At 39.1% G+C, this 13,285-nt stretch overlaps 1 protein-coding gene across 2 annotated transcripts in view; it reads right to left on the bottom strand.

Moving 5' to 3' along the window:
* The window catches only part of VMP1 (vacuole membrane protein 1), a 68,810-nt gene that overhangs the window by 50,713 nt on the left and 4,812 nt on the right, over positions 1–13,285 (bottom strand). The window contains exons 3-6 of one of the 2 annotated variants that reach the window (XM_059829208.1): positions 9,212–9,313; positions 6,844–6,979; positions 4,318–4,408; positions 2,014–2,124 (exon numbers count right to left, since the gene is read on the bottom strand). In XM_059829208.1, coding sequence (XP_059685191.1) covers positions 2,014–2,124; positions 4,318–4,408; positions 6,844–6,979; positions 9,212–9,287 — 414 coding nt within the window. In that variant the 5' untranslated portion in view covers positions 9,288–9,313. Of the gene's footprint in view, positions 1–2,013; positions 2,125–4,317; positions 4,409–6,784; positions 6,789–6,843; positions 6,980–9,211; positions 9,314–13,285 lie in introns of those variants that run through there. The other variant, XM_059829209.1, reaches the window with a different exon arrangement.

Here is a 13,285-nt window from a genome sequence, read left to right as displayed (position 1 = left end):
TATATTGATAAGCCAACAGAGAAGTTATATTTTGTATATACATTACTTTAATGTCAGCTCAGGTCATGGCCCAAAATATATCCACTAGGTTCACATACCCCACAGGAAAACTTCAATGATACGTTATAAGATTTAATTTGTTTTCTAGTAAAGTAATTTACAACTATTTAATCAGTTGGATTTTTAAATACAGAGTAAAAGAAAGGTCAATTCATTCTGCCTTCTTTTAGGAAAAAAGTGGTGCTGTCTTATGAAGACTTCTTTTTGTGACAAAATCATCTTGGAATGGCCTAGGGTATAAAATGACAGCACTCTTGCTACCCTGTGTCAGATCAATGTACAGCAAAGAAACACTCCCCACTTTCAAATACAGTTTAGAAATGGTGCATAACATTTCTTGTTTACTAGATTTCTGACACAACAGGTGTAAAAATTAAGAATAGGAACTCTATGATAAGCCCTCCGAACTGCTTCAAAGAGAATGTCTAAATACATGAAATCTTTGGTTAGAGGAAACCTTGAGTTGACTCTCACTGGTTGATAGCCTAAGAAAATATATATAAAGCAGAACAAGATTAAAATCCATCATTTAAACTGTTTCCTGCTTGCTGATTTAAATCATGACCAACTGATTTCTGCAGCAAACTTGGAATCGCTTTCCTTTCCTTTCCTCTCTCTGTCCTGCTGAATAGCTGGTGATCCCCTCCTGCTGCATTTTCACTCCCACTATAGGCTGGCAGAGAACCCAAAGTGAGCCAAGTTTGTGAGCTTTACTCCACACCTCATGCATCACTCGATGCTGGTTTGCCTCTCCAGTGAGAGAGAGCACCTTGGTTCAGGACTGCTGATTTTGATTGATTCTCCCTATGTCCAGCCCACGTGTCTTACTGTCCCTAGGCTATTAACAGCATCACCTCTGCAAGTCAGAAAGATCTGTACATTGTCAATTCACTGCTGTCTAAGCACTATCCAGTGTTACATAAAAATGTTTAGACATTGTTCATCGACTTTACTGCATTTCCATTTCTAACCATTTGGACTGACAGCAATATTTTTGCCTAGAAGGCTGTGCATGCATAAATTTGTTTCTGTTTAGCAGCAGTTTCCTTTCTCCCGTACCTTCTGCCTCCACAGTCTTTAGGAGAAAAGCTACACTAAGAGCAAGTCTAAGACTACTGCAGATGCAGCCCATACAGATGCCACTCGATCCAGCAGGCATTGCCCTGCTCTGTGGAAAAGCATGAGTTTCTTGTTTCTTGTAGTGTTTTCTGTGTTATTGTTAATGATTAAAGCAGTTCTGAAAGTAAACATCTGTAATTGTTCCAAATACAAGATGACATTTGTTGCATAAACTGGTTTTAATTATTTTGTGGCCATGAATCCTTTTCTTAAATCCAGGACAGTGGTTTCATAAACAAGGAACTAATCCAATGGCCAAAAGCAAAACACATCCAAACATTTCCCTAACTTTCCTAGCTAAGTTGAGATAAACAACATCATATAATTTTTCAGAACAACAGATATTATTTTATCTTTGTAGACAAACCTTTTTCGTGCTATTACTTTCAAAGCAAAGTTAATACAGACTGAACTTTAAAATAACTGCCTATTTCAGCGGTTTCAGCTAGAAAAATTATGATTTTAAGCTACTAAGGGTATGCTGAAAAATTTTAAATGGAAACATTTGAGCTGCACACACTAGAAAATGTTTCATTTAAATTAGGAAATTAGAGCTTGTAGATTTTGACACGTCGTTTGAAAGTGAGGATTAACAGCAGGCTAATATCTACAGTTCAACACACATATAGCATACAAACTACAAAACAAAGTTATACTGTATAGAATATGGATCACATTCACCAGAGCACAGATGCATTACACTAAGTATTTATTTTCTTTCAGAAGTACTTAACATTTAGGACTTACGGAATATTCTTTATTCACAGATTTCAAAATATATGCAACAATTAAAATACTCAATTCAGAAAGAACACAGTATGGAAATATGCTTACCAAATAGAGCAGAAAGGTGTGAAGCCCTGTTCCAAGTCCAACAGAGGACAGAATGCCTAATCCTACCCAGTAGGCACACCAGAAGAACTTTTTCTCCATATACCGCACATACTGAAAAAGACAAGTCACAAAAGAGAAAAAATAGAGAACGGTGATGTCTCCTAGGGCAGAAAGTTGAAGCTACAAACTAATGCAGAGAGTTATCTAGATTACCATAACTGAAATAGAATCCTAGGTACTTCTATGTGCAATTTATTACAATTACAGCACAGACATGTACAGGAAACAGTGCACAGGCCTTAGAATCAGCAAGTTGCCAAGGAGACAGATGAAAAATAGTAGGGGGCTGAAATCCAGAACAGGCATACTAGGTGTGAGCAGTCAGCAGCAAGCCCTAGACAGTGTCTACTGGAGCTCAAGCAGTGAACAGACAGCTCAGGGAACTGCCTGAACAGATTAAATAAAGGAGTAGAATTAGCTGCCCTCTCAGTTACTCTGTTGAACAAACATTTTGTCTTGGACCACTGAGTAACCGGGTTTGTTACTTTTAAGAAAAAATTGAAACGTTGGTTGTGCGTTGCACACATAAGGGGATATGGGAAGGTCACAGCAAATTCTGGACATAAAAAGTCCAGCTGGGTACACTGGAGGAACGGGGAAGCAGCATCTCCCTCTCACTGCCACGAGAGCAATACTAAGAGGATGAGCCAGGCCATCAGTTTGTCTGTACCACAGCCCCAGGAAGAGATGCCATTTTATACCATCCATGGACCAACAGCACCAAGATGAAGTTTACCAGTCTTAACCAGGCTTCAACCTACCAGGGTGTAAAAAAGCCCTGAAAACAGCAAGTGAAATCCACAAGTGTACTTTGCCATTTCAAGTATGCTTTTGAAAAAAAGTGGCTCATATTGAAGTACACATAGATGGTACACAGAGATAGGTAGAGGCGCTAGCAGGACACGGACTTCAGGGAAGAAGCTCTGGAAGAAGGGGAATGGACAGATAACCGCTGGCACACATGACTGAGACCCCCCAGGATGGAGGGGTCCAAGCACAGGCTGGACCCTGCAGGTCACTCTCCCCTCGCCAGTCCCAGAGGCACGGGTTTGTTCCCGGCAGGCTCGAGGGAACCTCTTGAGCAGCGCTGCTCTGCCAAGCCTTGGCGCAGCGGAGGCCCAGCAGCCAGCTCAGGGGCCATGCGCCTCAACACCCCTTTGTAAGAGCCATCTAGTGGCAAATGTTGAGTGCATCGCGCTCTGGTCTTCACGCTGATGAGGCCACTGACCAGGGTGGCTTTTAATGAAGCAGGCATTTGTCCATCAGGAACGGGCTACCAATTTACCATCTACCAACTTGCTCTGTGTCCAAGTGCTTAGGTCTCAAGCACGGGATTAAGCGAGCGTGCAATGAGCTGAAGCGACTCATTTCACTGCATTTCAAGACCCATCCTGGGAAGCCAGGACTTCTGTTCCAGACCCGCGTGTCCCTCAGGCAGCCAGTGACACACCACAGCAGTATGGATGTAAGCTAGTTCTCTGAAACTGAGAACCTGCTGATTTCAGAGTCAGAGCAGTAAGATGATTCAGTTGCACAAGAAAACGTTCTGCAGGGTTTAAAAGGGCTGTCTGCCCTCGGGGAGAATCTGAAACTCAAGGAGAAATGAGGAGGGGAAAGGTGTAGACAACACCATCACCTTATGCTTAAGCAATGGCTTCAAGTGCTGCAAAAGCATCAGTCTTCATGTACTCCAAAGCACAAACAAGTTTTTAAAACAACCATTTTAAAACAATGGGGATATAAGAAACATCGCAGAACCAGATTTGAACGATGAAACTATTTTATGTCTAGATACATGCCTATCCTAGCGTGGGATAGGGGTCAGGACACCCTTGCATAGCAGAAGAAGAAACATTTCTCGGGGCCCACGAAGTTCTATCATGACTCAGTTTAACATTGTATCTCAAGAGCTCACACCACTATTAAAAGCTTGTTAACAGCAGATGTGAAGGAGTGCTGCGGCATCAGAGGTGTGCTTATTCAGGAACAGATGAGAAGTGGAACACCTACAGATGCAACGGAATAGATCAAACGATACAGCTGATCGTTCCCCATCTCTAAAACGCAACTCATCCACACGCAACAGAGAGGAGTCATGACATGAGAAACAAATATCCTTAGCGAGTAGGAGTTCAAAAGATATATTGCAATTTCATGAAGACCCCATTCAATTCCCAGTACATCTACTTTAGACAGGGACAGGAACTATTAGTTACTAAGGAAAGTAACTTGAAAACCTCGTACCTGTTGATGTGTTCCTTCAATGTAATACGTAGTTGTAAGCACTGCAAGCATCAGTAAAAAAGACACCAAGATACTTCGTCGATGCCACAATCTTAAAAGACAAATGGCAATTAGGGTTTTTCATAATTTAGCATGCATTTCAAGGTAACTTAGTTATCCCTGTAGACTGGGTCTGCGTGGATGTAGTCAGTGAGGACAATGGCAGCTGAAAAGTTTGCTATTATAAAAGCACAAACCTCCCAAGAAAATATCTGGGGAGCCTTTTTTCTTTATGGAAAAATCTCTACTTCACTGTGAAGTGAGATCAAAGTTCAGCCACATGTGTATTTTTTTTTTTTTTAATAAAGAAAAACAAAGTAACTGTCTGAAAACAAACAATCTGAAAGCAAACATTCAGCTTCTGCAGCCAAGACAGTCTCACACACAGGACCATCAACAACATCCACTGTTAAGCAAAGTGCAAAGCAGGCACTGCGCTGGCCCTGGGCAAGGGATGAGCTGTGGGTGGAATACAAAAGTGCTAATTTCAAACTGTGTGCTGGTGGGTAGAACCACAGTAACAGTAAGAGGAACAAATCTTTATGCTATTTTGTTTCCCCTGATCTATTGAAATTAATATCTCTCATAACAGTTCAAACTTTAATAAATACATTTCAGCTAATTATGAAATGTTAGAAAGCTACTACAGTAAGGGGAGAAAAGTGTTTTCCTATGTAATTTGATACCCAATTTCTTTTGAGCCTGTTGAGTTTTACATACACATTCTGCTTGATGTGTATGTGACCACACACAGTAGATTAGCAAATACATTTATTATTTTATTGGAAGCACTATTATATTGTCACCTAATGATATAAAAAAGCAAGTGCTAGCATCACTTAAAAATCTCAGACATGAAATAGCAAACTATGAACATAACTTATCTATTTAGACAGACAGAAAAAGATAGAAATGTACGATATGTAATACAGCAAAATAGTCACAAATGTTTCATATTAAGCAAGCTGAAAAAAGTCACTCTAACTTTTCTTCAATTTTAAAATAATTTGTGCTGCTTTATATTAGTATGAGAATTGGACTGTCAAGTGATTGACTACTAATGATATCCTGTGTTCCACTTGAGTAAACAGTGATTTTAAATGATGACAATCTAAGGTCTCAACTTAATAGCTTATAATAGTCAGTGTCATTTTCTGTAAAGATATTGTCAAGCTAGTGCTAGACAACATAGACGTGCTGCAGAACAGAGAATGCAAGTGCTACCTGTAACAGAATTTGATATCTAGGAAGCCAGGTAATAGCTTAAAATAAGACCTTAAATGTTATTTCTGCTGGGTTTAAATAAATGCTTGGATGGAGGTTGTCAGAAATGGCTAACGTAAGATCCGATAAAACAATTCTCAAAGAAACAATTCCCAATGATAGTTGAAAGAATGCACATAGTAAAGTAAGTAAGTTTCGGGGTTAGTATTTGGGGGGGGGGGGGGGGGGGCGGGCAGTGGGGGTGTAAAAGGGGATTAAGACTACACTATGTAAACCTGGTATTTTTCATACAAATCATTTCAGAAGATCCAAATGAAAAACATAAGTTCCTCTCAATGGATCTTACGTGTCAGCACCTTGAACCTAGCCCAGAAGGGTCAAGAAACATAGCCCATTATCACCAATCTCGGCTCACCCCACAAAGGAGCAGTCCAACAGCTAGGATCACCCAAGGTGATATTAGATCCTACCTTCTGACTGGGAAAATGACTGTAAACTCAATCCCAAACACAAGAGATTCCAGTTTCCAACACAAGCACTAGCATGGCTGCCACTCTTGGCTTTTTCAGTTGCCAATTTTACTCACATTCGCCTTTTGGCACTCCAGACCCTCTCAAGCCTAGTGCATTAAGAAATAGCTATGCATTTCAGCATTAGTGGAGGATGTTAGGACTGCTACTCACAAACTCTCTAACTGGAATAAAAGCCCATTTTATCCAGTGTGTAAATAATGTTTAGAGAAAGTGCTTTAATAAATCATTTCCTGCTGTGAAAGGGACCATGCAGCTTACAAGCAAAGTCCTCTTCGCAGCATCATAAACATCACTGCAAGTTCCACGTAATCCTGAACCCTGCCCTAGCTGAGCTATTTGAAGATCATTCAGCAATACTAACACATACATTAATAGATCAGTACTTAACACTGCACTCAGAAGTACAATATCTCTTCCTTAAGGATCCCAAATCACTGTCCCACTCCTTCAAACTGGAATATTCAACTCTTCAGAAAGGAAGTTTGCAATTTTCTTCCATTGACACCTTACTGTATTTACACTTATGTAATTTAGGCAGAAGGTTTGAGTACACAGCTAGAAGTGTGGTATGTTCCAGTAGCCACCTTTAAGGTACAAAAATAAATGTTTTCTGAAAGAAGAATTTTAAAGTTGTGAATCATCAGGGAAAGTGAAATGTCAGAATGACCTACTGAATCAAAGCATAGGTTTCCCCAGAATGCTTAGTAGAAGTTAAAGAAATGATCTTTACTTTATGGTCCATTCCTTCAAGTTTATTAGGGTTTCCAGGAAAAAATACTGCAAGGTAACGAGCGGTTGTTTCCACAGTACAATATTCAACCTCTCTTCTCGGTCCCTTCGCTTCCGTTCACTCAACAAAGAGGAGTCTGCAAATGAAAAGCAACAGAAATGTAAAAGCACTGGCTGACAGTTCAGATTCCATCCCACCCAAAAATACACTGGGTTTTTTGGGTTTTTTTTGTTTTGTTTTGTTTTTGCTTTGTTAGGAAGTTAATGTGGGCCCCCAGTCATCTTTTCCACTCATCACAAAGCATTTGCTCTACGGACGTCAGAAATCAGGTGACCTCCAGCAAAGGAAATAAGGTGTCTTTTTTCCTCCATGTAGCTGACAACCATTCAAGAATCTAATCGTCCCAGGGCGCAAAAAGTCTGGCATATCTATCAGCCTTTATGCAAAGTACTGCACTATTAGTTACAAACCAGCTAATACATCAGGTCAAAATGCGACTCTATCACCCACTACAGAGACCACATTTCACTTTGGTTCTCTTCCAAAGCTATTCTCAGACTTCTCCAATCGAACTAGATTGAATTACGTGTGCTCTTCATACACTTCAGTCACTGTGTAACTGGATAATAGCACCTACCCTCCCAGACAGGGTCCTCAGGCTACAGTAAGCCGTGCCACGCTGTTCAGCTTCTCCAAAATGAGCCCAGCAGACAGGAAGTGCTTCCATGAAAAGGGCCTGCTTTTATACCACAGTCCTTCGCTGGACTGACACTATACATTTGGTTGCTTTTAACTGCAGTGATTTGGCTATAATGCAGAGCTCGACAGTACTGAAATACCAGTCACTGTACACTACCATACAAGTATAGAAGAAAGAGTCTTCTAATAAATGTGTTATTTTGAGCTTACAATACAGTCAAGGTTAATAAAAACCCTGGCTATTTTTTGGCTGAGAATGGCTTGTTCAAAGGTCGTCAAGCTAATGAGCGGTAATAATTTTTACAATTTTAAAGAAAATTAATTCTGAAGTAAGAGGGGAAAAAATAACAACATCACAAAACAATGGAAAAAATACACAAAAGTAAATCTTGTATCCAAACAGACACCAAACTTGTTTAAACACCACTTACTACATAAAGTCAAAACGTGTATTCTGTTTTGTATGCGTTTAAAGCATTGCAATAATATTCATAAATATTAAATTTGTAAAAAGCTGTTACATTTAAAATATTAATCTAATCTGATTCCCTACTATATTGTAACCCAAGATGTATTATTTCAGTCTTATTCCAGTAACTGAAACATGCTGCCATATCAGATGCTAATATTTACATAGAAATTGCATACCTCGTTAGTCACATAGCCCATGTAATTTTGTATTCCTTAGCTGTAAGCATCAGTTGCTTTAGATGAACTAACAGAAATCCTGCAATGGCGAATACTGGATAACATTGCTTCAAGAATTTCTATTTGCTATATTTCCACTTAATATGTCTAATAAAAATGCTTCAACCTTGTTTTTTACGACCTTGTTTTTAGTAAGGATCATAAAAGACAATGGTGTAAGACTGCATACAACTTAAGAAATCACTCAGTTACAAAACTTAATTAAATATGGAACTGGCACATTCAAAGCTGACAGGAAACAAACTAAAATTATTATCATTTCTATGCTATACTACACAGCACAGATAATTCAGTGACACAAGGCTCTTCATGAAATGTTCTCAGGTTATTTTTCATGAGTCCTAAACATTAACCCAAGCCTACTTCAGATATACCAGTAGGAAAAACAGACGTGAGGCAGGAGATGAAGTAGTTAACTGTTTTGTTAGTAATTTATCATTGAAACTGATAAATTATAGTGAAGCCAAATGTCAACAGAAAAGCTAGAAATTGGGAGACTAAACTGGATTTCTCCCAGAGTAAAACAGATTTTTATCACCAAGTACTAACTTTTCAGTGCCAAAGGGTGGGGCTGTGCAGCCCAACTTCTACAGCCACATATTTGCCAGCTAGTTTAGTTTTTTAGCTCAGACCTGTTGCAGCCCCTCTTGGTACCCAAGTCAGCTCTACAGGGCTCACATGCATATCAACTACAGAATAAGAACTCTGGAGGGAGAAAAGAGTATAAGAGAAAACTGAAAGGAAATACACAGCATAAAACTATTCTGTGGCTTTACGATACATAAATCCTCCGGACTTCAGATTTAAAGGTGACTGAAGTTTCCAAGATTGATTTAGACATTGAGGCCCTTTGCATTATCTGGACATAAAGTGCACCAACATAAATTCCTTTTCAGTATTGTGCTGGCCATTTTACACACCAAGCTGACCAGCTGAGAACATTAAGTCATTTTCCACCTACCTGTAAAGTTTCCATTGTGCTGTTCTTTGATCATTCCTATGCGTCTCTGGTCACAATCTGTTCCATTCTCTGCCATTTCATAGATCAGTCACGTGTGGGGATCTAATAGTAGAAAAAAACCAAAAAGCACAATGTCTCCGTTTCTGCTTATGAAGACTCCATTTACTTCATTGTCAAAGGATACAGGGAAGCATCCAGCAGTTCTTCAAGTCCAAATCACAGTTACCCTGCATTACACCATTAAAAAGGAGAAAGTGATTCAATTCCCGCAATGACAAAGATTAAAACATTTCCACCTACATCAATCTAAATTTTTCACTTAAATGACAAAACTCCTGCACTTCTAACAACTGAACAAAAGCTTGTTAAACAATCTCTTCTACTAATCAACCCACTGTTTGGGCTCCAGAAACAGCAGAGCTTCACACAAACCTCAGTTCAATCCTGAGAGAGGGGTGCTTAAGATTTGATTCTCATATTAGAAAGCATCTATTCTGGCACTAAGCTTCCAGGTAGTTAGTATGCAAGTAGACCTCAAAAAACACACAGCCTAAAAAAATAGCCCTCAATATGGTAACTAAGATACAGAACACTGCATTTCATGTTTTGCAGAGTCTAATATCTCTAAACCAGAGAAGGTAAACTCTTCAATGGAAAAGAGCTCTCTGATGGAAAGCTTTTCTGAAAAGTGTACATTCTGTCTGCTGGTTTAGCCCCTCTTTAGTGAGATCAGCCTTAAAAACTCCAGAAGAACAGCTGTGGTTTTCCTTATCCAGGAGAGTAAATAGTGCAATAACTGGAAGCCAGCATAAATCAGAATGTTGCAAGAGCTTCTTTTTTTTTTTTCCCCTCCTTAAAAAACCCAAACCTGAGCAGCTGACAATTCTTATGCAACCAAACACAAAGAAAGTAGCCAGCCAGACTCCTTGCTTTAAAAATCCTCTCTTGAATCTTAAAACGGTTTCTGGAATTTTATTTTGGAAAAAGAGTCCCACAAAGCTAAAGCATCTTATTTGCATTACATTTCTCCCTGTAAGCAAACATGATTTACAGCTTTTGATATGCTGCTTTTGTTGGAAAGAAAAGTAGTGCAATATTAAAATGACAGGTTACATAAAACAGTCTAGTGGAGGAAATTAAAGTTTTACAGAAAAAATACTTCCCCTTTGATTTATATTAGGCTTAAGAGCCAAGCAGCAACTCAGGTTTAGTAAACAGGAGTGAGATCGCCCCTCTGATTCAGATGGCAATAATTTTGTCAATTTTTAAAATAAAATGTTAAAATATTTCAGATACTGTATTTGTTTAATATTTCCAGGATTTCACAAGTCAGTTCTAGACAGATTCTCTTCTAAACAGGTAGAAGCCTGGTGCATTACTTTGTATTACAGATAAAATTGCTAGCTAGAATGTGATTATTAAAGGGGTTTTACTTAACACCCAATAGTCAAAAGCATCAAGGTCTTGGGAAGGAGTCCTTCCTCCAACACCTCCTTCCTGAAATGAAATGCGCAGAAATAGAAATCTGTCTAGTTAAACAAGCTAGCAGAAACTAATCTCTTGCATGTTACAGTTCTTATTCATTGAAACTTGGGCCCCAAGAATACCCAAGCCACCAAGAAAATGAATAAAACAGCCTTGCAAAAGTTTGCTTCTGAAAAATGCTGAAGGGCTCCGTAGTCAGCCAAGGACAACAGAAGACTGACCTGCTGCAGTAAGAGCTCTACAGCATCATTCTGCAGTCACTTGCAATCAAAGGTCTGCTCTGAACTGCTAGTCAAAGCCCAGAGGAATGTGAACCTCCTTCTCTCCTCAGATCAGTGTTATAGCAGCCTGACACTCTGGAAGTCAGGGGAGTTACACCAGTACTTAATTGAGGATAACTGGCCAGTTGCTACAGTGATACAAGGATCAAATGTTTAGCCATCTCCTAATTTCATTAGGACAGTAAGACCTTGAAGATGGTGGAGTGTTTTGTTTCTACTGATTGCACTTGCTTGTGGTGCTCTTATATTTTTTATATATATATGTGTGTATATATATATATAAAAAGAACTTATTTATATACATATACAATATAAGCATATATACACACATACATATGTATATCACACACAAAGCTCAAAGTGCAGAGGGGAAATATTTAAATTGGGCATCCACAGTTAGAAAGCCTGATGTTCACAGAAAGCTGCTTAGGAAGCAAAAGCCATCTGAGCCGTTCTGCATGCAGCCTTGCTAAAAAAAATGTTCTGCTTTAGGGAACTTCAGTCACATTTTGTTGGCTTAAATATAACAAACGTTAAAACAAAACAACCTTAAGTGGAAGTCACACGTTCCTCATTTTGAAATTCATCTTTTTAACTTATGCAAATCCAGCCTGCTAAAATCTAGGCTGTGCACAACACTCCCTCTCCATGAACGGATTCCACTGCAATCCATCAAACATCTTACTAGCACATAAAAATCACCAATCCCTAGGGATCTCAGGTGCATTGTTATGTACATATTACAGCTTTCACAAGCTCAACTAACAGAGCCAGTTTTACCCTGCCTGCTTGGAAAGGCACTAATCTGGGATTAGCTTTGCATAACGCTACCTCAAGTACACAAGTCAATGTTTACAGCAAAGCAGATAAATAATCCCCTTGCACACTTCTGTGGGGCAAATGCTGTCAAGAAGGTCTTAAAGTTCAAAAATTCTGCAGAAAAGCTCTAAAAACTTGTATTTAAGAATACAGTTGACTAGGAGATTTGATACCTATCACATAGCAAGTCTGAATGGACTGCAGTTCAGAAACCAAATCCTTACTGGTTTCAGAAAAAACTCATTGGTTTACCGAAGTCTAATTATACTTAAAGCATCTTAGCACAAGGAACTGGAAGATATGTATCCAGAACGCTCAGCTTTCTGATCTGTTGCTCTGTTTGACGCCTATTAGAATCACTAGTCCTGCACTAATGTCTCCCCATGGAGATTAATCAGAGTGGGAGACTGACCCAAAATGGAGTTACCCTTCATTAACTAAGTCCACTTTCTCAAGTCCACACCAAATCCATGATAGCTCACCAGAGGAAATTAAATTCCATCTGCTGAACAGAACTTCAATTCTTAGGAATGCTGAAAAAAAACAGAGAGTCCATCCCTAAAAATAAATTTGCCTAATACATTGAGCAGTTACCAGCAAACATAAAAATAAACTATTTAAAAGAGTGAGAAAAACAACTTTGAACAGTTTTTGTATCAGAGTTGCTTAGGTCATTTGTTAGAGCTCCGCTCACACAAGAACTTCTTTGTAGGGCTGAACAAATAGCCCACAATACACTATTCAGCTTTAGTGCAATCCATAACATTAAGTATAAAAAGACAATTATTGCTAGTAAAAATGTAAATTGGTCAACAAAAAGGGCTTATGGCAACTGTGACTGGCACTTCACAGCATAAGTGAGACAAAGCATAACAAGCTATTAAAGCATGAGAACATAACAAAATTGGGCACTGCAATCTCTGCAGTCCGTAATCAGAGAAAAGGACAGAAGTCTCTTCTTTCTGAAGCTCTGGGGAGGCTGCTGAAGCACCCAAGTGTTGGGTGCACTGATGTAAAAGGAAGCAGTTTAAGACAAGGCAGTTGGGTGCTTGCACTCTCACTTGGAGGAGCAGAATGGGGATTTTGGAAGACTCCTTTCCAACATGCTGGAACAACAAGGAAGCTGTTAAACTATTTTAACGATATCACTGCTTTCCCAGACATTGTTTGAATCACTAATTCTTAGCACTTCTTACTTAAAGAGACCCTGGAACCCTGACTCTCATCTCCATCAAAGTTACTCGTCACACAGCTGCTAGAACTAGATTTATAGCTTACACCATTTTGCTGATGTTTTCTCCCAGCCACCTCAGCCACACGTCATTTTTAGTCTTTTGCTGTTTCTTGCATTTTAACCCACATGATCCAATCCTGCCGGTATCCTGCTCCTTCTTTCTTCTCAACTTTTCTGATAACTATTCCTTTTGCTTTATCTACATCCCTGTTCTTCAGTTACAATAAAGAGAACAAAAGATTAAAAACCAGACTT

This window comes from Gavia stellata, chromosome 25, assembly GCF_030936135.1.
Source record: "Gavia stellata isolate bGavSte3 chromosome 25, bGavSte3.hap2, whole genome shotgun sequence".
Taxonomy (NCBI): domain Eukaryota; kingdom Metazoa; phylum Chordata; class Aves; order Gaviiformes; family Gaviidae; genus Gavia; species Gavia stellata.
The sequence above is the reverse complement of the archived record's forward strand: the minus strand, read 5'-3'. Positions and strand labels throughout refer to the sequence as shown.